Here is a 23,707-nt window from a genome sequence, read left to right as displayed (position 1 = left end):
AGGTTGGCGGTATTGGCTGGAGCTGAATCAGTGGAATTACATTCGCTCAGTTCCAGACATTATTATGAGTCGTCCTCCCCTCAGCAGCCTCCACTGGTGCACATTAATCAACATTTCAGTAAAAGTGCTGGTTTTAGCCAGCTGGCTAATTTTCAACTATAGTCCCTGGACAGGTTACCCACAATTTGATAGACACACACATCTCTGACAGCATGCCAGCACGGATTGGGTGTGTTCAAGAAATACACATTTGAAGACCGTAAACGCTTTTGCAGATATTGTAAATCTATGATATTCAGCGCAGGTCTGCGCCAAGTGTGTGTTTCTGGAACGCACCAATTGGCAATGCGCATGCGCAGCTGCCTTAACTCCTGGAACGCACCCATCGTCACATGATTTTGACACGACGTCGACACAGTCAGGTGATAACATTCTGTTGTTGTTATCTCAAGTCAAATTGTCCAGTCATTGTGCTGGCGGATCAGGTTGTAGCTAAAGTTATTCTGCAGCTGGAAAATGAAGGTTTTATACCTGTGTCTTTTCGCGGCACTTGCTTTGGCATCTGATGCACTCGTCCGGTAAGTAAAGTCAAGTTATATTAGCCGAGCGAGCTTGTCAGCTAGAAAACAGTTGAGCCACCAGTTACGTCCTCAGTCAAATAGCTAGCTAGTATTACAACATAGATAGGCTGAGCTAGGTTTGTGAATATTTACTTTGCTGAATGAATAGTGAAGACGACCTTGGGCTACAAAGTGACGTTAATTACATTTTATCAAGTCGCACTTTAGCAAGGTGTTTGTTGTTTTCCATTAGCGAGTGTTAAGTTTCTCGCCCAGGCAAACATGTTGTGACAATGTCAACATAGAATAGTTAAGGTCAATATCCCAAACGCGATTTAAGGCTGGTTTACAGACCGTCTGACCTGTGTCCATGCAGTAGTAGTAAATTACATTAAGGCTGGTTTACAGACCGTGTTTCATGTAGTAACAACTGTCGTAGCGAGATCATTATATTATATCAAACTTGTAGCATTAAATCAGCACAGTAGCCCGGTGCTCCAAATTGTAGACTTTCTCTATTTTAACAAAAATAAACCAATCCGTTCAAAAGTGAATTAATGGAAACCTAGCAAGCCAGGCAACTAAAAGCTATTTTCTAAACAATGTTTTGGTTCGTTGCTAGCTAGTTCAAATAACGTTAATGACCATAGTATAGCTGACGTCTTAACTTTAGCAATTGTATTATTATTCATTATTACAGGAAACTAAACCCACAACATTATTTACAAGGTAGTGGTGAACTTACAGAGAATTGGTGGGATGAAATAAAAATGTAATTCAATTGGAGGATTTTATAACTCCTGCATCAATTTGTCACAGTAAGATTTGGTCTGGTTGCTGTGGCTGTCCGGTAACCACGACAACGGACGTTGCGACAGTTGCCGATAATTGTTTTCTAAGTGTCGTTCAGACCAGTGACACTTGTCGCATTATAAATGTCTACAGACATGGCGTTAGACCAAGTAATAAACTGGCCTTAACCTGTCTGATAACAATAGTCATGATTAGTGTTTGCCTCATTGATTGTTACATTGTTCATGTTTCCCATTCGGCAGTGTCCTTGTAAAACAGATATTACACATAGCTAGGTTGCCACATACAGCACTTGTTCTAGCTTGCAAAGGATGTTGGCACCAGTGTTCTTCACTGTGTCTGTCTGAGATTAGGAGACCTGTAACTATTCAGAAGTTCTTTCCCAGCAGGAACTTGGTTGAGTAGATCCTAGAAAGGGCTGACCAGTAGACCTGCTGAGATTCTGCTTGACCTACCAACTGTTCAGGGCTGGCTAACCATTTCAAAGGAGTTCTCTAATAAATGCTTTCTTGCTATGTCTCCTTCTCTTTCCCTCCCCCTGTATCTCTCTCTTCCCCGTCCTCTCCTTCTTCTCTCTCTCCCACAGAATTCCGTTGAGGAAGTTCCGTTCCATCAGGCGTACCCTGACTGACTCGGGCAGGGCAGCAGAAGAGCTGTTGGCCGGGCAGGAACACACCAAGTACAACAACCTGGGCTTCCCCTCCTCCAGTAATGGACCCACTCCAGAAACCCTGAAGAACTTTATGGATGTAAGAAGATCCTCTAGTCGCTACTAACCAGAGACCTGGGAGTGGAGTAGTTACCCTTGGGATGCGTCCCAGATGGCACCCTATTCCCTACGTAGTGCACTACATTTGATCAGAGCCGTGCTATGGGCCCCGGTCAAAAGTAGTGCACTTTAATAGGAAGTAGGGTGCCATTTTGGAACGTAGGTGACCTGTGCCAATGGAGTGGTCACCCTTGACTTCCCTAATGCACTGTAGCACAAAGCTAAAAGCCAAGCAGGCAGGCCAGGAAAGAATCCAACAAAGAGTCTGTTGTCTCCAGTCCGGCCTTTCCTTCTAGTCCTCCTAGCGAGCTGAATTAGTAGCGTTTCAAGGCCCAATCCCCCTCTCTGTCCTGAGGGGAAGATGGAAGATGCCTTCTGATTTCACATTTCCCCATTTTAAAAGTCGGGTAATCAGATTTGTTAGTTTATGTGTGACGGAACAAGAACGTTGGTCATATGACGAGTAACTCAGCTTCCCATCAGTGTTGGGTCTTTTCTCTGTGTGACCGAACAGGAACTAGGAATAGTCGGTCATATGACTGACTGAGAGCAAGGAAGGCCTGATCTTCTAAGCTCCCTGAGCCTGATCAGCTGTCAATTTGTAGACCTAATGTACGGTTTATCCTCGGCAAATCCACGAGGCTTTGTGTTTTTATGTAGTTTCATCTAAACACTGGAAAGAAATAGGGCCTTGTACTCTAGTTGTTTTAGGTCACCATCTAGTACTGGGTCAGAACATCCAGAACAACTTGAATTCTTGGGGCATAGCATGTAGCTCAATTGGTATCAAGGGACCTAACCTGTGCCATGAAAACATTCCCCACCCCATTACGCCACCAGCCTGTACTGTTGACACCAGGAGACGGGGCCAGACCATTATACCAACGCCACCAGCCTGTACTGTTGACACCAGGCCAGACGGGGCCATTATACCAACACCACCAGCCTGTACTGTTGACTCCAGGAGACGGGGCCAGACCATTATACCAACACCACCAGCCTGTACTGTTGACACCAGGCCAGACGGGGCCATTATACCAACACCACCAGCCTGTACTGTTGACTCCAGATGAGACGGGGCCAGACCATTATACCAACACCACCAGCCTGTACTGTTGACACCAGGTGAGACGGGGCCAGACCATTATACCAACACCACCAGCCTGTACTGTTGACACCAGGTGAGACTGGGCCAGACCATTATACCAACACCACCAGCCTGTACTGTTGACACCAGGTGAGACGGGGCCAGACCATTATACCAACACCACCAGCCTGTACTGTTGACACCAGGTGAGACGGGGCCAGACCATTATACCAACACCACCAGCCTGTACTGTTGACACCAGGCCAGACGGGGCCAGACCATTATACCAACGCCACCAGCCTGTACTGTTGACACCAGGCGAGACGGGGCCAGACCATTATACCAACGCCACCAGCCTGTACTGTTGACACCAGGCCAGACGGGGCCAGACCATTATACCAACGCCACCAGCCTGTACTGTTGACTCCAGGCCAGACGGGGCCATTATACCAACGCCACCAGCCTGTACTGTTGACACCAGGCCAGACCATTATACCAACACCACCAGCCTGTACTGTTGACTCCAGATGAGACGGGGCCAGACCATTATACCAACACCACCAGCCTGTACTGTTGACACCAGGTGAGACGGGGCCAGACCATTATACCAACACCACCAGCCTGTACTGTTGACACCAGGCCAGACGGGGCCAGACCATTATACCAACACCACCAGCCTGTACTGTTGACACCAGGCCAGACGGGGCCAGACCATTATACCAACACCACCAGCCTGTACTGTTGACACCAGGTGAGACGGGGCCAGACCATTATACCAACACCACCAGCCTGTACTGTTGACACCAGGCCAGACGGGGCCAGACCATTATACCAACACCACCAGCCTGTACTGTTGACACCAGATGAGACGGGGCCAGACCATTATACCAACACCACCAGCCTGTACTGTTGACACCAGATGAGACGGGGCCAGACCATTATACCAACGCCACCAGCCTGTACTGTTGACACCAGATGAGACGGGGCCAGACCATTATACCAACACCACCAGCCTGTACTGTTGACACCAGGCCAGACGGGGCCAGACCATTATACCAACACCACCAGCCTGTACTGTTGACACCAGGCCAGACGGGGCCAGACCATTATACCAACACCACCAGCCTGTACTGTTGACACCAGGCCAGACGGGGCCAGACCATTATACCAACACCACCAGCCTGTACTGTTGACACCAGGCCAGACGGGGCCAGACCATTATACCAACACCACCAGCCTGTACTGTTGACTCCAGATGAGACGGGGCCAGACCATTATACCAACACCACCAGCCTGTACTGTTGACACCAGGAGACGGGGACACCAGGCCAGACCAGACCATTATACCAACACCACCAGCCTGTACTGTTGACACGGGGCCAGACGGGGCCAGACCATTATACCAACACCACCAGCCTGTACTGTTGACACCAGGCCAGACGGGGCCAGACCATTATACCAACACCACCAGCCTGTACTGTTGACACCAGGTGAGACGGGGCCAGACCATTATACCAACACCACCAGCCTGTACTGTTGACTCCAGATGAGACGGGGCCAGACCATTATACCAACACCACCAGCCTGTACTGTTGACACCAGGTGAGACGGGGCCAGACCATTATACCAACACCACCAGCCTGTACTGTTGACTCCAGGCGAGACGGGGCCAGACCATTATACCAACACCACCAGCCTGTACTGTTGACACCAGGTGAGACGGGGCCAGACCATTATACCAACACCACCAGCCTGTACTGTTGACTCCAGGCGAGACGGGGCCAGACCATTATACCAACACCACCAGCCTGTACTGTTGACACCAGTTGAGACGGGGCCAGACCATTATACCAACACCACCAGCCTGTACTGTTGACTCCAGGCGAGACGGGGCCAGACCATTATACCAACACCACCAGCCTGTACTGTTGACACCAGTTGAGACTGGGCCAGACCATTATACCAACACCACCAGCCTGTACTGTTGACACCAGGCCAGATGGGGCCAGACCATTATACCAACACCACCAGCCTGTACTGTTGACACCAGGCCAGATGGGGCCAGACCATTATACCAACACCACCAGCCTGTACTGTTGACACCAGGTGAGACGGGGCCAGACCATTATACCAACACCACCAGCCTGTACTGTTGACACCAGATGAGACGGGGCCAGACCATTATACCAACACCACCAGCCTGTACTGTTGACACCAGGTGAGACGGGGCCAGACCATTATACCAACACCACCAGCCTGTACTGTTGACACCAGGCCAGACGGGGCCAGACCATTATACCAACACCACCAGCCTGTACTGTTGACACCAGGCCAGACGGGGCCAGACCATTATACCAACACCACCAGCCTGTACTGTTGACACCAGGCCAGACGGGGCCAGACCATTATACCAACACCACCAGCCTGTACTGTTGACACCAGGCCAGACGGGGCCAGACCATTATACCAACACCACCAGCCTGTACTGTTGACTCCAGATGAGACGGGGCCAGACCATTATACCAACACCACCAGCCTGTACTGTTGACACGGGGCCAGACGGGGCCAGACCATTATACCAACACCACCAGCCTGTACTGTTGACACGGGGCCAGACGGGGCCAGACCATTATACCAACACCACCAGCCTGTACTGTTGACACGGGGACCATTATACCAACACCACCAGCCAGACGGGGCCAGACCATTATACCAACACCACCAGCCTGTACTGTTGACACCAGGCCTGTAGACGGGGCCAGACCATTATACCAACACCACCAGCCTGTACTGTTGACACCAGGTGAGACGGGGCCAGACCATTATACCAACACCACCAGCCTGTACTGTTGACACCAGGTGAGACGGGGCCAGACCATTATACCAACACCACCAGCCTGTACTGTTGACACCAGGTGAGACGGGGCCAGACCATTATACCAACACCACCAGCCTGTACTGTTGACACCAGGTGAGACGGGGCCAGACCATTATACCAACACCACCAGCCTGTACTGTTGACACCAGGTGAGACGGGGCCAGACCATTATACCAACACCACCAGCCTGTACTGTTGACACCAGGAGACGGGGCCAGACCATTATACCAACACCACCAGCCTGTACTGTTGACTCCAGATGAGACGGGGCCAGACCATTATACCAACACCACCAGCCTGTACTGTTGACACCAGGCCAGACGGGGCCAGACCATTATACCAACACCACCAGCCTGTACTGTTGACACCAGATGAGACGGGACCAGACCATTATACCAACACCACCAGCCTGTACTGTTGACACCAGATGAGACGGGGCCAGACCATTATACCAACACCACCAGCCTGTACTGTTGACACCAGATGAGACGGGACCAGACCATTATACCAACACCACCAGCCTGTACTGTTGACACCAGGCCAGACGGGGCCAGACCATTATACCAACACCACCAGCCTGTACTGTTGACACCAGATGAGACTGGGCCAGACCATTATACCAACACCACCAGCCTGTACTGTTGACACCAGGCCAGACGGGGCCAGACCATTATACCAACACCACCAGCCTGTACTGTTGACACCAGGTGAGACTGGGCCAGACCATTATACCAACACCACCAGCCTGTACTGTTGACACCAGATGAGACCCAGACCATTATACCAACACCACCAGCCTGTACTGTTGACACCAGGCCAGACGGGGCCAGACCATTATACCAACACCACCAGCCTGTACTGTTGACTCCAGGTGAGACGGGGCCAGACCATTATACCAACACCACCAGCCTGTACTGTTGACACCAGGCCAGACCATTATACCAACACCACCAGCCTGTACTGTTGACTCCAGGCGAGACGGGGCCAGACCATTATACCAACACCACCAGCCTGTACTGTTGACACCAGGAGACGGGGCCAGACCATTATACCAACGCCACCAGCCTGTACTGTTGACTCCAGGCGAGACGGGGCCATGGACTGCTGCTGCTTACGCCAAATCCTGACTCTGCCATCAAGTGACGCTTTTCCTCCTCAATTGTCCAGTGTTGGTTAATGTGTTTTCCCCTCTGGAGCTTCTTCTTGTTGTTAGCTGATGGGAGTGGAATCCGGTGTGGTCGTCTGCTGCAATGGCCCATTTGTGCCGAAGGCTGACGAGTGGTGCGTTCCGAGATGCCGTTCTGCACACCACTGTTGTACTGCGCCGTTATTTCCCTGTTTGTGGTGTAACAGTATGACTTTAGACCGTCCCCTCGCCCCTACCCGGACTCGAACCAGGGACCCCTCTGCACACATCAACAACTGACACCCCACGAAGCATCGTTACCCATCGCTCCACAAAAGCCAAGGCCCTTGCAGAGCAAGGTGAAACTACTACTTCAAGGTCTCAGAGCGAGTGACGTCACCGATTTGAAATGCTATTAGCGCACCACCACCGCTAACTAGCTAGCCGTTTCACATCCGTTACAGTGGCACGCCTGTTAACTTGCACGATTTGTCGTTCTCCTTTGACCTCTCATCAACGAGCTGATTTCACCCACAGGACTGCTGCTGTCTGGATGTTTGTCGCATCATTCTCGGGAAACCTTAGACCCAGGCGAGGCAAACCCTGGTCCTGGAATGCCGCGGGCACTTCCTGTTTTTGATTTAACAGACCAGGTGTGGTGCCTTGTTGCAGTACCTGTGGCACTGCAAGAACAAGGTTGGCTAGCCCTGCCCTAGACACCGTCGTGCGTAAAAAGCCCAGGAGGCCGGATGTTTCTGAGATACTGGAATCGGCGTGCCTGGCACGGACTCATACCACGCTCAGTCGCTTAGGTCCAGGTCCATTTCTAACGTTCCATCGAACAGTAACTGAATGGCTCGATGCCTGTCTGCCTGCTTTATATAGCAAGCCAATGGCCACCTGACTCACTGTCTGTAGGAGTGAACCATTTCTGTGAATGGAGGGGTGTACCTAATAAACTGGCCAACGAGTGTGTTCATGATATCAGTTCCACCAGCATTAGATCAACATTCTGAGTAGCCTACACGGTATAGTAATCGTTGTGGTTTCTGAGTGTTTTTGTCCGGGACTCTGATAGTTCCTTCCACTGAGCTGAGGGATGTGCTGCACACAGGAAAAGGTTGTGGTTTACACTGTTTCCTAGAGACTCTCACAGAAAACCAGTTACGGTATGTAGATTAATCCAACGGTAGGCACAAGGTTACACACACACCTAACATATAAAATGTAATGTAAATCCTCCTATGAAGCTTGAAAAGTTGGAACTGTGAATGAATACCGTTTTCAACATGGAATGGTTTCAGACACTTCATAACATCTTGCAGATTAATTGAAACTTTCACATCAAACCACTTCGATATCAACCAACCACAATACAACCACAGTGAATGAATGAACCCGTTGTCCCTTCAATAGTCAGCTCTTTAATAAGAGAAAGGTTTGTGTCCACAAATGGCCCCCTATTCCCCAACAAGGCTCTGCTCAAAAGTAGTGCACTATATAGGGAGTAGAGCCTTTTTGGTACGCACACACTAAGACTGCTAATATAATCACAATGAAGTGATCAAGCAGTCTCTCAAGAGGATTGAATTGACTGAAGAGTTTCATTTCCTATGAGTCCTAGAAAAAAGGAAGTTGAGTAATAGTGTTGAGTAATCGTTCATTCTCTGCTTACAACAGAAGGTTCGCTGATCGTTAGAACGTGACTAGGAGAAGATAAATCACTGAGACCTATTGGATTGACCGAAGATATAAAGTGCTAGATTGGAGTCCTAGAAAGAGTGAAGTTGACTCTGTGTAAATACTAAACTGTGTAGTTATTATTTAAGATATAAAGTGCTAGATTGGAGTCCTAGAAAGAGTGAAGTTGACTCTGTGTAAATACTAAACTGTGTAGTTATTATTTAAGATATAAAGTGCTAGATTGGAGTCCTAGAAAGAGGGAAGTTGACTCTGTGTAAATACTAAACTGTGTAGTTATTATTTAAGATATAAAGTGCTAGATTGGAGTCCTAGAAAGAGGGAAGTTGACTCTGTGTAAATACTAAACTGTGTAGTTATTATTTAAGATATAAAGTGCTAGATTGGAGTCCTAGAAAGAGGGAAGTTGACTCTGTGTAAATACTAAACTGTGTAGTTATTATTTAAGATATAAAGTGCTAGATTGGAGTCCTAGAAAGAGGGAAGTTGACTCTGTGTAAATACTAAACTGTGTAGTTATTATTTAAGATATAAAGTGCTAGATTGGAGTCCTAGAAAGAGGGAAGTTGACTCTGTGTAATTATTAAACTGTGTAGTTATTTGCTCTTGAACAGAAGGTTAGCTGACTTGTATGTTCAACAGCGTGACGAGGAGAAGAGATCATCACTCTGACCTGTTTTACTTCAGACAAACCGTTTCTGACACTTGGCAGAGCCAACTTCTCTATCAGTCTTGGATGTAGAATGGACTGAACTACTCGCATGACGTGCATGAACAGACACGTGTAGGTAGATGGTGCCAGATGTGTTCAGCTCAACCTGTTGGAAGGGATTGTCTTCAGTGTATCCCTACAACGTGACCAAAGCATAGTGGAGCTTGTTCTTCTGAGGGAATAGGTATATGAAGAACCAGCTGAAACTGGGCCTCTGACCTCCACCAGTTTGGGAGTCTACTTTAATGTAAAGATCCTACTTCCTGCTTTTTAGTCCAGGAGTCGTTTGATTGGCTCCTAGAAACCACAGTTGTTTTTAGTGTGTTTGTGTGTTTTCCAGGCTCAGTACTACGGCGAGATCGGCCTGGGGACTCCCGTCCAGACATTCACTGTAGTGTTTGATACAGGCTCCTCTAACTTGTGGGTCCCTTCCATCCACTGCTCCTTCAAATACAGACATCGCCTGCTGTAAGTCGACACTACACTGACTCAATCCCACTGGTTTTTATAAGCAGCGTGAATATTAACGAGCTGTATGTGCCTCTTAGTCCAATTCTAGGTTTAATCTGTTTCTAAGAATCATCTGTTTTATTCTTTGTTTGTTCTTTCTGCCAAATGCCTTTCCTCCATTTAGTTAAATTATTTCATTTGTTTGTTTCACCTTTATTTAACCAGGTTTCACCTTTATTTAACCAGGTAGACCAGATCACCTTTATTTAACCAGGTAGACCGGATCACCTTTATTTAACCAGGTAGACCGGATCACCTTTATTTAACCAGGTAGGCCGGATCACCTTTATTTAACCAGGTAGGCCGGATCACCTTTATTTAACCAGGTAGGCCGGATCACCTTTATTTAACCAGGTAGGCCGGATCACCTTTATTTAACCAGGTAGGCCGGATTTTTATTTAACCAGGTAGGCCGGATCACCTTTATTTAACCAGGTAGGCCGGGTGAGATCACCTTTATTTAGACCAGGTAGGCCGGATCACCTTTATTTAACCAGGTAGGCCGGATCACCTTTCACCCAGGTAGGCCGGACACCTTTATTTAACCAGGTATCACCTTTATTTAACCAGGTAGGCCGGATCACCTTTATTTAACCAGGTAGACCGAATCACCTGTATTTAACCAGGTAGTTTGTTCACCTTTATTTAACCAGGTGACCGGATCACCTTTATTTAACCAGGTATTTCAGATCACCTTTATTTAACCAGGTAGACCAGATCACCTTTATTTAACCAGGTAGACCAGATCACCTTTATTTAACCAGGTAGACCGGATCACCTTTATTTAACCAGGTAGACCGGATCACCTTTATTTAACCAGGTAGGCCGGATCACCTTTATTTAACCAGGTAGGCCGGATCACCTTTATTTAACCAGGTAGGCCGGATCACCTTTATTTAACCAGGTAGGCCGGATCACCTTTATTTAACCAGGTAGGCCGGATCACCTTTATTTAACCAGGTAGGCCGGATCACCTTTATTTAACCAGGTAGGCCGGATCACCTTTATTTAACCAGGTAGGCCGGATCACCTTTATTTAACCAGGTAGGCCGGATCACCTTTATTTAACCAGGTAGGCCGGATCACCTTTATTTAACCAGGTAGGCCGGATCACCTTTATTTAACCAGGTAGGCCGGATCACCTTTATTTAACCAGGTAGGCCGGATCACCTTTATTTAACCAGGTAGGCCGGATCACCTTTATTTAACCAGGTAGGCCGGATCACCTTTATTTAACCAGGTAGACCGGATCACCTTTATTTAACCAGGTAGACCGGATCACCTTTATTTAACCAGGTAGACCGGATCACCTTTATTTAACCAGGTAGGCCAGTTGAGAACAAGTTCTCATTTACAACTGTGACCTGGCCAAGATAAAGCAAAGCAGTTCGACAGATACAACGACACAGAGTTACACATGGAGTAAAACAAACATACAGTCAATAATACAGTAGAAACAAGTCTATATACAATGTGAGCAAATTAGGTGAGAAGGGAGGTAAAGGCAAAAAAAAGCCATGGTGGCAAAGTAAATACAATATAGCAAGTAAAACACTGGAATGGTAGTTTTGCAATGGAAGAATGTGCAAAGTAGAAATAAAAATAATGGGGTGCAAAGGAGCAAAATGTCCTCTCTCAAAATGTCCTCTCTCAAAATGCTTCAGTGTTCTTCCTTCTAGGTTATAGAACTATTGATATTGACCATGTTTGACAGATTTTAAAGAAGTGACACTTCTCTTCTCTCTGTCTGTCAGTGCTTCACCACAAGTATAACGGTGCCAAGTCCAGTACGTATGTGAAGAACGGAACGGCCTTCGCCATCCAGTATGGGTCTGGCAGTCTGTCTGGGTACCTCAGCCAAGACACGTGCACGGTAGGTTCCAGTATGGGTCTGTCTGGGTACCTCAGCCAAGACAGGTGCACGGTAGGTTCCAGTATGGGTCTGGCAGTCTGTCTGGGTACCTCAGCCAAGACACGTGCACGGTAGGTTCCAGTATGGGTCTGTCTGGGTACCTCAGCCAAGACAGGTGCACGGTAGGTTCCAAGGTTACACTCTTGTTTAAATAGACCTCTGAAAAGGTGCTGTATAAATCAAATCCATTGTCACTATTCTCCAAAACAATTCTGTTTTTTTAAGGCTGTTTTTTTGTTCTTAATGATTTTTAACATCGTTTCCACTTTTCTGCCTTAAATTTGATTTTATTTGACGATATAAAAAAGAAATCTCTGTTAGGTGTCAGTTTGGAGACCTGACGGTCTATAGATGTGTTTATAATGGCTGTTCATCTCTGGGTAGATTGGAGGTCTGTCCATAGTGTTTATAATAGATGTACTGCTCATCTCTCTGGTAGATTGGAGGTCTGTCCATAGTGTTTATAATAGATGTGCTGCTCATCTCTCTGGTAGATTGGAGGTCTGTCCATAGTGTTTATAATAGATGTACTGCTCATCTCTCTGGTAGATTGGAGATCTGTCCATAGTGTTTATAATAGATGTACTGTTCATCTCTCTGGTAGATTGGAGGCCTGTCCATAGAGGAGTGTCTATAATAGATGTGCTGCTCATCTCTCTGGTAGATTGGAGGTCTGTCCATAGTGTTTATAATAGATGTACTGCTCATCTCTCTGGTAGATTGGAGGTCTGTCCATAGTGTTTATAATAGATGTACTGCTCATCTCTCTGGTAGATTGGAGGTCTGTCCATAGTGTTTATAATAGATGTACTGCTCATCTCTCTGGTAGATTGGAGGTCTGTCCATAGTGTTTATAATAGATGTACTGCTCATCTCTCTGGTAGATTGGAGGTCTGTCCATAGTGTTTATAATAGATGTACTGCTCATCTCTCTGGTAGATTGGAGGCCTGTCCATAGTGTTTATAATAGATGTACTGTTCATCTCTCTGGTAGATTGGAGGTCTGTCCATAGAGGAGTGTTTATAATAGATGTACTGCTCATCTCTCTGGTAGATTGGAGGTCTGTCCATAGAGGAGTGTTTATAATAGATGTACTGTTCATCTCTCTGGTAGATTGGAGGTCTGTCCATAGAGGAGTGTTTATAATAGATGTACTGTTCATCTCTCTGGTAGATTGGAGGCCTGTCCATAGTGTTTATAATAGATGTACTGTTCATCTCTCTGGTAGATTGGAGGTCTGTCCATAGAGGAGTGTTTATAATAAATGTACTGCTCATCTCTCTGGTAGATTGGAGGTCTGTCCATAGTGTTTATAATAGATGTACTGTTCATCTCTCTGGTAGATTGGAGGTCTGTCCATAGTGTTTATAATAGATGTACTGCTCATCTCTCTGGTAGATTGGAGGCCTGTCCATAGTGTTTATAATAGTTGTACTGCTCATCTCTCTGGTAGATTGGAGGTCTGTCCATAGTGTTTATAATAGATGTACTGTTCATCTCTCTGGTAGATTGGAGGCCTGTCCATAGTGTTTATAATAGATGTACTGTTCATCTCTCTGGTAGATTGGAGGCCTGTCCATAGTGTTTATAATAGATGTACTGCTCATCTCTCTGGTAGATTGGAGGTCTGTCCATAGTGTTTATAATAGATGTACTGTTCATCTCTCTGGTAGATTGGAGGTCTGTCCATAGAGGAGTGTTTATAATAGTTGTACTGTTCATCTCTCTGGTAGATTGGAGGTCTGTCCATAGAGCAGTGTTTATAATGGATGTACTGTTCATCTCTCTGGTAGATTGGAGGTCTGTCCATAGTGTTTATAATAGATGTACTGCTCATCTCTCTGGTAGATTGGAGGTCTGTCCATAGTGTTTATAATAGATGTACTGCTCATCTCTCTGGTAGATTGGAGGTCTGTCCATAGTGTTTATAATGGCTGTACTGCTCATCTCTCTGGTAGATTGGAGGTCTGTCCATAGTGTTTATAATAGATGTACTGCTCATCTCTCTGGTAGATTGGAGGTCTGTCCATAGTGTTTATAATAGATGTACTGCTCATCTCTCTGGTAGATTGGAGGTCTGTCCATAGAGGAGTGTTTATAATAGATGTGCTGCTCATCTCTCTGGTAGATTGGAGGTCTGTCCATAGTGTTTATAATAGATGTACTGCTCATCTCTCTGGTAGATTGGAGGTCTGTCCATAGTATTTATAATAGATGTGCTGCTCATCTCTCTGGTAGATTGGAGGTCTGTCCATAGTATTTATAATAGATGTGCTGCTCATCTCTCTGGTAGATTGGAGGTCTGTCCATAGAGGAGTGTTTATAATAGATGTGCTGCTCATCTCTCTGGTAGATTGGAGGCCTGTCCATAGTGTTTATAATAGATGTACTGCTCATCTCTCTGGTAGAGTGGAGGTCTGTCCATAGTGTTTATAATAGATGTGCTGCTCATCTCTCTGGTAGATTGGAGGCCTGTCCATAGTGTTTATAATAGATGTACTGCTCATCTCTCTGGTAGATTGGAGGCCTGTCCATAGTGTTTATAATAGATGTGCTGCTCATCTCTCTGGTAGATTGGAGGTCTGTCCATAGAGGAGTGTCTATAATAGATGTACTGTTCATCTCTGGTAGACTGGAGGACTGTCCATAGAGGAGTGTTTATAATAGATGTGCTGCTCATCTCTCTGGTAGATTGGAGGCCTGTCCATAGAGGAGTGTTTATAATAGATGTGCTGCTCATCTCTCTGGTAGATTGGAGGCCTGTCCATAGAGGAGTGTTTATAATAGATGTACTGCTCATCTCTCTGGTAGATTGGAGGTCTGTCCATAGAGGAGTGTTTATAATAGATGTACTGTTCATCTCTCTGGTAGATTGGAGGCCTGTCCATAGAGGAGTGTTTATAATAGATGTGCTGCTCATCTCTCTGGTAGATTGGAGGCCTGTCCATAGAGGAGTGTTTATAATAGATGTGCTGCTCATCTCTCTGGTAGATTGGAGGCCTGTCCATAGAGGAGTGTTTATAATAGATGTACTGTTCATCTCTCTGGTAGATTGGAGGTCTGTCCATAGTGTTTATAATAGATGTACTGCTCATCTCTCTGGTAGATTGGAGGTCTGTCCATAGAGGAGTGTTTATAATAGATGTGCTGCTCATCTCTCTGGTAGATTGGAGGCCTGTCCATAGAGGAGTGTTTATAATAGATGTACTGCTCATCTCTCTGGTAGATTGGAGGTCTGTCCATAGTGTTTATAATAGATGTACTGCTCATCTCTCTGGTAGATTGGGGGCCTGTCCATAGTGTTTATAATAGATGTGCTGCTCATCTCTCTGGTAGATTGGAGGCCTGTCCATAGTGTTTATAATAGATGTGCTGCTCATCTCTCTGGTAGATTGGAGGCCTGTCCATAGAGGAGTGTCTATAATAGATGTACTGTTCATCTCTCTGGTAGATTGGAGGTCTGTCCATAGTATTTATAATAGATGTACTGCTCATCTCTCTGGTAGATTGGAGGTCTGTCCATAGAGGAGTGTTTATAATAGATGTGCTGCTCATCTCTCTGGTAGAGTGGAGGTCTGTCCATAGTGTTTATAATAGCTGTACTGCTCATCTCTCTGGTAGATTGGAGGTCTGTCCATAGAGGAGTGTTTATAATAGATGTGCTGCTCATCTCTCTGGTAGAGTGGAGGTCTGTCCATAGTGTTTATAATAGATGTACTGTTCATCTCTCTGGTAGATTGGAGGTCTGTCCATAGAGGAGTGTTTATAATAGATGTGCTGCTCATCTCTCTGGTAGAGTGGAGGTCTGTCCATAGTGTTTATAATAGCTGTACTGCTCATCTCTCTGGTAGATTGGAGGTCTGTCCATAGTGTTTATAATAGATGTGCTGCTCATCTCTCTGGTAGATTGGAGGTCTGTCCATAGTGTTTATAATAGATGTACTGCTCATCTCTCTGGTAGATTGGAGGTCTGTCCATAGAGGAGTATTTATAATAGATGTACTGCTCATCTCTCTGGTAGATTGGAGGCCTGTCCATAGTGTTTATAATAGATGTACTGTTCATCTCTCTGGTAGATTGGAGGTCTGTCCATAGAGGAGTGTTTATAATAGATGTACTGCTCATCTCTCTGGTAGATTGGAGGTCTGTCCATAGAGGAGTGTTTATAATAGATGTACTGTTCATCTCTCTGGTAGATTGGAGGTCTGTCCATAGAGGAGTGTTTATAATAGATGTACTGTTCATCTCTCTGGTAGATTGGAGGCCTGTCCATAGAGGAGTGTTTATAATAGATGTACTGCTCATCTCTCTGGTAGATTGGAGGACTGTCCATAGAGGACCAGGGGTTCGGTGAGGCCATCAAGCAGCCTGGCGTAGCCTTCATCGCTGCAAAGTTTGACGGCATCCTGGGCATGGCCTACCCCCGTATCTCTGTGGACGGGGTCGCTCCGCCGTTCGACAACATCATGAGCCAGAAGAAAGTAGAGCAGAACGTGTTCTCCTTCTACCTCAACAGGTGAGACGGAGAGGAGTGCCTCACCTATTTGGCTCCAGAGTCCTTGTTGGAGATTTAGGGCTGGTTTCCTGGACATGGATAAGATAAGCCTATACTGTAACTAAACAGCCCCATGTCTATTGAAATAGTTGGTTATTTTTATTTTACTAGGCAAGTCAGTTAAGAAATAAATATGATTTACAATGACGGCCTACCAAAACGCCTCAAAGTAGCAGGTTTAATCTGTATCCAGGAAACTAGCACAACAAGTCTGAGTTTGTCTCTGCTCTGCAAAGACATTATTATAAAAATAGTAAAAGGACTGTTTGGTCTCGTTTGTGTGTGTCAGGAACCCAGACTCTGAGCCCGGCGGGGAGCTCCTGCTGGGAGGAACTGACCCTAAGTACTACAGTGGAGACTTCCAGTACCTCGACGTCAGCCGCCAGGCCTACTGGCAGATCCACATGGACGGGTGAGTTCTCTTCCTCCTCCTGTTGTTTATGTGCTGTCACTTCTGCTTGTGGAGTAACTATCTCCTTCTACATTAACCATCTGTTGGTGGACACAATATTAGTATCTCTGTGGTAGTTCTGGTGGAGTAACTATCTCCTTCTACATTAACCATCTGTTGGTGGACACTATATTAGTATATCTGCGGTAGTTCTGGTGGAGTAACTATCTCCTTCTACATTAACCATCTGTTGGTGGACACAATATTAGTATCTCTGTGGTAGTTATGGTGGAGTAACTATCTCCTTCTACATTAACCATCTGTTGGTGGACACTATATTAGTATCTCTGGTAGTTCTGGTGGAGTAACTATCTCCTTCTACATTAACCATCTGTTGGTGGACACTATATTAGTATCTCTGGTAGTTCTGGTGGAGTAACTATCTCCTTCTACATTAACCATCTGTTGGTGGACACTATATTAGTATCTCTGTGGTAGTTCTGGTGGAGTAACTATCTCCTTCTACATTAACCATCTGTTGGTGGACACTATATTAGTATCTCTGTGGTAGTTCTGGTGGAGTAACTATCTCCTTCTACATTAACCATCTGTTGGTGGACACTATATTAGTATCTCTGTGGTAGTTCTGGTGGAGTAACTATCTCCTTCTACATTAACCATCTGTTGGTGGACACTATATTAGTATCTCTGTGGTAGTTCTGGTGGAGTAACTATCTCCTTCTACATTAACCATCTGTTGGTGGACACTATTAGTATCTCTGTGGTAGTTCTGGTGGAGTAACTATCTCCTTCTACATTAACCATCTGTTGGTGGACACTATTAGTATCTCTGTGGTCAGTTCTGTGTCAGAATTATTCAGTTTATTCAACTTTTTTTTGAGGACTTTTTTTGAGCAGGTGAAATGGACGCCACAAACATTTTGTGAATACCCTTCGACCTTACCCTTCGACCTTACCCTTCGACCTTACCCTTCGACCTTACCCTTCGACCTTACCCTTCGACCTTACCCTTCGCTCCACACGTCAAACAGAAGCTTCCGGAAAACAACATTCTGCGAGCTAGAAGCCTTCTAAGAGGAACCAAGGCTGGCCGAGGTAAACAACGATTTGCACTGTTGCTTTCGGTCTCATGTAGAAGTGCCAAGGGACCGAGTCTTAACTGCAATTAAGAAAGCATAAGATGCTAAACCTCCCCACTGTCTGCTAAATATCCTAACCTGCAATTCTAAATCTCTGCAAAACAAAGTGGATGAGTTTGAACTTTTGCTCACATCATCCAGGACAGAAGTTGGTTGTTTAACAGAAACATGGACACATGGAGAACATTCCAGATGAATCTCTAAACATAGAGGCTGTTCAGAAAGGACAGAAATCTGTCTTAATGTGAAAGGAAGAGTGGCCGTATGTGTGTGTATAGTCCCCAGGTTAGGAGACGGGCGGACCTAAAGAGAAGAGTGTGTGTCTGGATACAGCTGCACCCGGAGCGGCCAATGAGAAGGAACTGCAACAGGAAGCCGTTGATGATCTCATCAACACCATCGACTCTGAAGTTGAAGTCACCTGAAGCAGGTGTTGTTGTCTTATGTGGGGATTTCAATCATCTACCTACCAAGACCCTCGTCAAATCCCACCCAGGTTTAAAACCGGTTGACAAAAACAAGACCTGTGGAGACTCCATGATTTGATCTTGATGATCACAAACCAAATTGAAAACAGGCAAGGAACTCTGTTCAAAGGCTCATCTGAGGGACTAAGAATCCACTAGACGACAAAATGTAAATTCAAGCACTGAGAAGAATCCAGAAGGGTTGTGGGACGTCATCACCAACACAGAGCTGGTCGAGGAAAATCACCTGGAGGCTTTTTGAATTGAATTGAATGTTTTATATTGTTTTGTCTTGTTTTAAAGTATTGTCTAGATGTAACTGCATTCTGCAAAATTCAGTTTTGTGGACTGCGAGCATGAATGAAATCAACGCTGTTTTCACTGTGTCGGGAGGGAACTGTAAACCTAAATGAGTTATTGGTTTAGTGTTTTAAATAGAGAAGCCTGTGAAAAGGCATTTACTGCTCTGAGGACAGATCTATTGTTACCTTGTGTAACTATGCAGCCCTCTCATCAAGAGAGCTGGATTAAAACCTGTGTGTGTTTGTACAGGATGGGTGTGGGGAGCCAGCTGAGTCTGTGTAAGGGAGGCTGTGAGGCCATCGTGGACACCGGCACGTCCCTCATCACCGGCCCCGCGGCCGAGGTCAAGGCCCTGCAGAGGGCCATCGGAGCAACACCACTCATCCAGGGAGAGGTAAGACACAGACTCCTCTAGTTCAACACTGTGGTCCCCGACTACAGCTACGTTCCTCCTTTAGTTCAACACTGTGGTCCCCGACTACAGCTACGTTCCTCCTCCTCCTCTAGTTCAACACTGTGGTCCCCGACTACAGCTACGTTCCTCCTCCTCCTCAACACTGTGGTCCCCGACTACAGCTACGTTCCTCCTCCTCTAGTTCAACACTGTGGTCCCCGACTACAGCTACGTTCCTCCTCCTCTAGTTCAACACTGTGGTCCCCGACTACAGCTACGTTCCTCCTCCTCTAGTTCAACACTGTGGTCCCCGACTACAGCTACGTTCCTCCTCCTCTAGTTCAACACTGTGGTCCCCGACTACAGCTACGTTCCTCCTCCTCCTCTAGTTCAACACTGTGGTCCCCGACTACAGCTACGTTCCTCCTCCTCCTCTAGTTCAACACTGTGGTCCCCGACTACAGCTACGTTCCTCCTCCTCTAGTTCAACACTGTGGTCCCCGACTACAGCTACGTTCCTCCTCCTCTAGTTCAACACTGTGGTCCCCGACTACAGCTACGTTCCTCCTCCTCTAGTTCAACACTGTGGTCCCCGACTACAGCTACGTTCCTCCTCCTCTAGTTCAACACTGTGGTCCCCGACTACAGCTACGTTCCTCCTCCTCTAGTTCAACACTGTGGTCCCCGACTACAGCTTCGTTCCTCCTCCTCCTCTAGTTCAACACTGTGGTCCCCGACTACAGCTACGTTCCTCCTCCTCCTCTAGTTCAACACTGTGGTCCCCGACTACAGCTTCGTTCCTCCTCCTCTAGTTCAACACTGTGGTCCCCGACTACAGCTACGTTCCTCCTCCTCCTCTAGTTCAACACTGTGGTCCCCGACTACAGCTACGTTCCTCCTCCTCTAGTTCAACACTGTGGTCCCCGACTACAGCTAAATGAAGTCCCTCTTGACCTGGCCCGTCTCCTATTACTTAGAGAACTGTACTCCACTTTATTTCCTGAATACAGTAGCATCTTCAATGACTGTTTCTGGTTGTGTTTCAGTACATGGTGAACTGTGATAAGATTCCCACCATGCCTGTCATCACATTCAACCTGGGAGGACAGTCCTACAGTCTGACTGCAGAGCAGTACGTCCTCAAGGTTAGTCTTTGGCTTTATTTTTTTCTCTCCTCTCTGTCTCTATCTGGAGAATCTACTGGACATCTTACTTTGAGCAAAACAATGTTGAGGCAGATATCCAGCAGGGGGGAGGAGGGGGTGCAGATATGCAGGGGGTGCAGATATGCAGGGGGTGCAGATATGCAGGGGGAGGGGGGCAGATATCCAGCGGGGAGGGGGGCAGATATACAGCGGGGGGGCAGATATCCAGATATCCAGCAGAGGGCAGTAGTCTAATTCAACAATCATAGGAACAGTGTTCGCTCAGTCAGTCATTATACCACACAAACAGGGCGTTGTTCAGTTCACTAAGCCATTCTCAGAACCATGGGAGACCACGTACATTGATTTGAATGTTTGTCTCAGAATGTAATTGTTATTTCAACAATTATTACTGTGTAATAATGGCCCATTGAACTTTCCTTACAAACCGTCCCTCTGTTGGCTACGATGTTAGTATTTCTGTCGTTTGGTCATTTACATATCGGGCTCTTGTTCATTCGTGCACACCGTAGCAAAACCTTGTGCAACAGAAAATAAAAATGAGCATTTCAGCAATGAACAAGTTAGTACCTTTCTGTTTCAAACTGTTTGGTGCTTACTGGACACGATCTGGGACTCTGTGCGTCTCTGTATTCCTTCCCCTTCTGCTGTGTGTCTGACTGTGTGCGTCTCTGTATTCCTTCCCCCTTCTGCTCTGTGTCTGACTGTGTGCGTCTCTGTATTCCTTCCCTGCTCTGCGTCTGACTGTGTGCGTCTCTGTATTCCTTCCCCCTTCTGCTCTGCGTCTGACTGTGTGCGTCTCTGTATTCCTTCCCCCTTCTGCTCTGCGTCTGACTGTGTGCGTCTCTATTCCTTCCCCCTTCTGCTCTGCGTCTGACTGCGTCTATTCCTTCTCCCACCCCAGGAGAGCCAGGCTGGTAAGACCATCTGCCTGAGTGGCTTCATGGGCCTGGACATCCCCGCCCCCGCCGGGCCGCTGTGGATCCTGGGAGATGTATTCATTGGCCAATACTACACTGTGTTCGACCGTGACAACAACAGGGTGGGCTTCGCTAAGTCCAAGTAGAACTACAACCATTGGCTACGTCCTCATTCTCCACTATCCATCATCTACCCTTTTCCTGAAGTGTACACTTGTTCTGCACACTACTTGTCATGGATTTGGAGAATTGGGAAGCAGTCAATGTTTTAGGGTGTTTTGCGGTACATTTAAAAGTGGATCAAGATGTTATGATTTTAGACAGGCAAAATCCACGTGTGGGGGAAAGACACTACTTGTAAAAGTTGCACAAGTTTCCGTTTTGCTTTTCTGACATCTTTTAAACTAGCAATGTAGATGTGTGTAGAGTTCAAATGCACTGATCTAAACAAGCATTTAATGTCTTGAGTTATTTGCTGTGGAAGTGAAACAGAAAACATGGTGTTGGAGGAACAGGATCGGGAGTCAAAGATGACGATCAGAACGGACCTTTTGACTTTTACCATCTGAGTGATCTGCTGTACGTGTTAAATCAGGGACTTGTTTGTTTTTTTAAAGCAACCGAACAATATAACATTTTTAATTTGCGTTTTGAGGCAATGCACCTCTTGTCAGTGACTTTTAAGATGCATCTTCAAATGATTGGATTCAATAAAATAATTGTAAAAAGTGAAGTGCCCCATTTCTTTGAAATTCACTGAGTCCCCCTTCTAATAGATGCTGTAGAGGAGGGGTACTCTACTCCTGTTTCAGAAGATCAGCTCACACTAATGTCACTGGTCAGGGGTTGAGGGGTTGAGGCCTCTGGTCATGTGATCTGGATGACGACTAGATTTCAGATGGTTAAGTTAGGCTAACCAGCTATCTAGCTAACATGACAAGTAGTTGATCAACTGGACATTTCAGACAGGGTTATAAACAGCTCCATAAGATCTGTCTGAATGACATAACAAGAGGGAAAAACTGCTCGAGCGCAACCACATTTCAAAATTAAACCTTGTACATTTTCCCACATCAGGCACTTCAATCAAACTTTTATTATTTTATCAAATATCTCTTAATAACCAGGGTTTGTGGTCCATTCAATTCATAAGAGTAAACGAAATGAGGAATGTTCCCCTTTTTTTTAAATGCATTGAAGAGAATTGTAATGTCTGTGTACTTCCTGAATTGACCACAAGCCTGCTTAGTAACTCATAAATAGTATAAAATGTCAGAATTTGTATCCACATACTTTACATACTGTAATAAGGTTATTACATTTCATACTTATTTTCTAACAACATAAATAAAAATACACACGTCCTCCATTTGTTTAGTATTCAGGAGATGTGTTCTCCGTCCAAACTTTTTTCTGTGGTAAAAAAAAAAAATGTCCACATTTTAAATAGTATTTGTTTTTTTCCCTCATTAGTAATACTCAATCTTTCCCAAGGACTTGATAGATTCGCTCTCAGAACGATCATTAAAAGATACCAAGTTAAAAAGTATTGTATCCAACTTGATCCCCTTCTTGTGGTACTTCATGGAAATGGTCTTTTATATACTGAATAAATCACAATATATTGAAAGGAATATCTCCCCATATATTGAAAGGAATATCTCCCCATATATTGAAAGGAATATCTCCCCATATATTGAAAGGAATATCTCCCCATATATTGAAAGGAATGTCTCCCCATATATTGAAAGGAATATCTCCCCATATATTGAAAGGAATATCTCCCCATATATTGAAAGGAATGTCTCCCCATATATTGAAAGGAATATCTCCCCATATATTGAAAGGAATATCTCCCCATATATTGAAAGGAATGTCTCCCCATATATTGAAAGGAATGTCTCCCCATATATTGAAAGGAATATCTCCCCATAGTGCGGAATGGAAGCCACATGATGTAGACACACTTATCCAAAAAAGGGTAATTCCCCCAATCTGTGATGAACTAATGTCCATGTTCCAGAATCCCACTCTGGGGTCTCCATAGTATAATAGTCAGGTTTTCCCATGATGATGGAAACTCCATTTCTCTTCCCGGCTGGGGTATGTTCTTCAGAGTGGGCAGTTCGTACTGGACATCTTCAGACACCTTCCTGTTTTACTCTGTTTTGTGCCTTTAACACAGATATCATCTCCTACAGATATCCTCTCCCTATAGACTGTAACCCAGATATCATCTTCCTATTGAATATAACCCATAGAATATAACCCAGATATCCTCT

The 23,707-nt window shown here is 45.7% G+C and overlaps 1 protein-coding gene and 1 long non-coding RNA gene across 2 annotated transcripts; both read left to right on the top strand.

Moving 5' to 3' along the window:
* Window positions 1-409: 409 nt before the first annotated feature.
* Window positions 410-22,158, top strand: LOC127924175 (cathepsin D-like). Its single transcript, XM_052508634.1, is given in 10 exon segments — window positions 410-578; window positions 1,960-2,122; window positions 9,987-10,097; window positions 10,099-10,114; window positions 11,911-12,029; window positions 16,386-16,585; window positions 16,914-17,036; window positions 19,195-19,339; window positions 20,386-20,484; window positions 21,410-22,158. Coding segments are annotated over 10 exon segments (1,200 nt in total). The 5' UTR covers window positions 410-516; the 3' UTR covers window positions 21,572-22,158.
* Window positions 4,572-6,869, top strand: LOC127924176 (uncharacterized). The gene is made up of 4 exons (XR_008117044.1): window positions 4,572-4,943; window positions 5,392-5,447; window positions 6,033-6,256; window positions 6,647-6,869. It is a non-coding gene; the product is annotated as an uncharacterized LOC127924176 (long non-coding RNA).
* Window positions 22,159-23,707: the final 1,549 nt, after the last annotated feature.

This window comes from Oncorhynchus keta, unplaced genomic scaffold (genome assembly GCF_023373465.1).
Source record: "Oncorhynchus keta strain PuntledgeMale-10-30-2019 unplaced genomic scaffold, Oket_V2 Un_contig_3767_pilon_pilon, whole genome shotgun sequence".
Classification (NCBI taxonomy): domain Eukaryota; kingdom Metazoa; phylum Chordata; class Actinopteri; order Salmoniformes; family Salmonidae; genus Oncorhynchus; species Oncorhynchus keta.
This window is presented reverse-complemented; position numbering and strand designations above follow the sequence as displayed.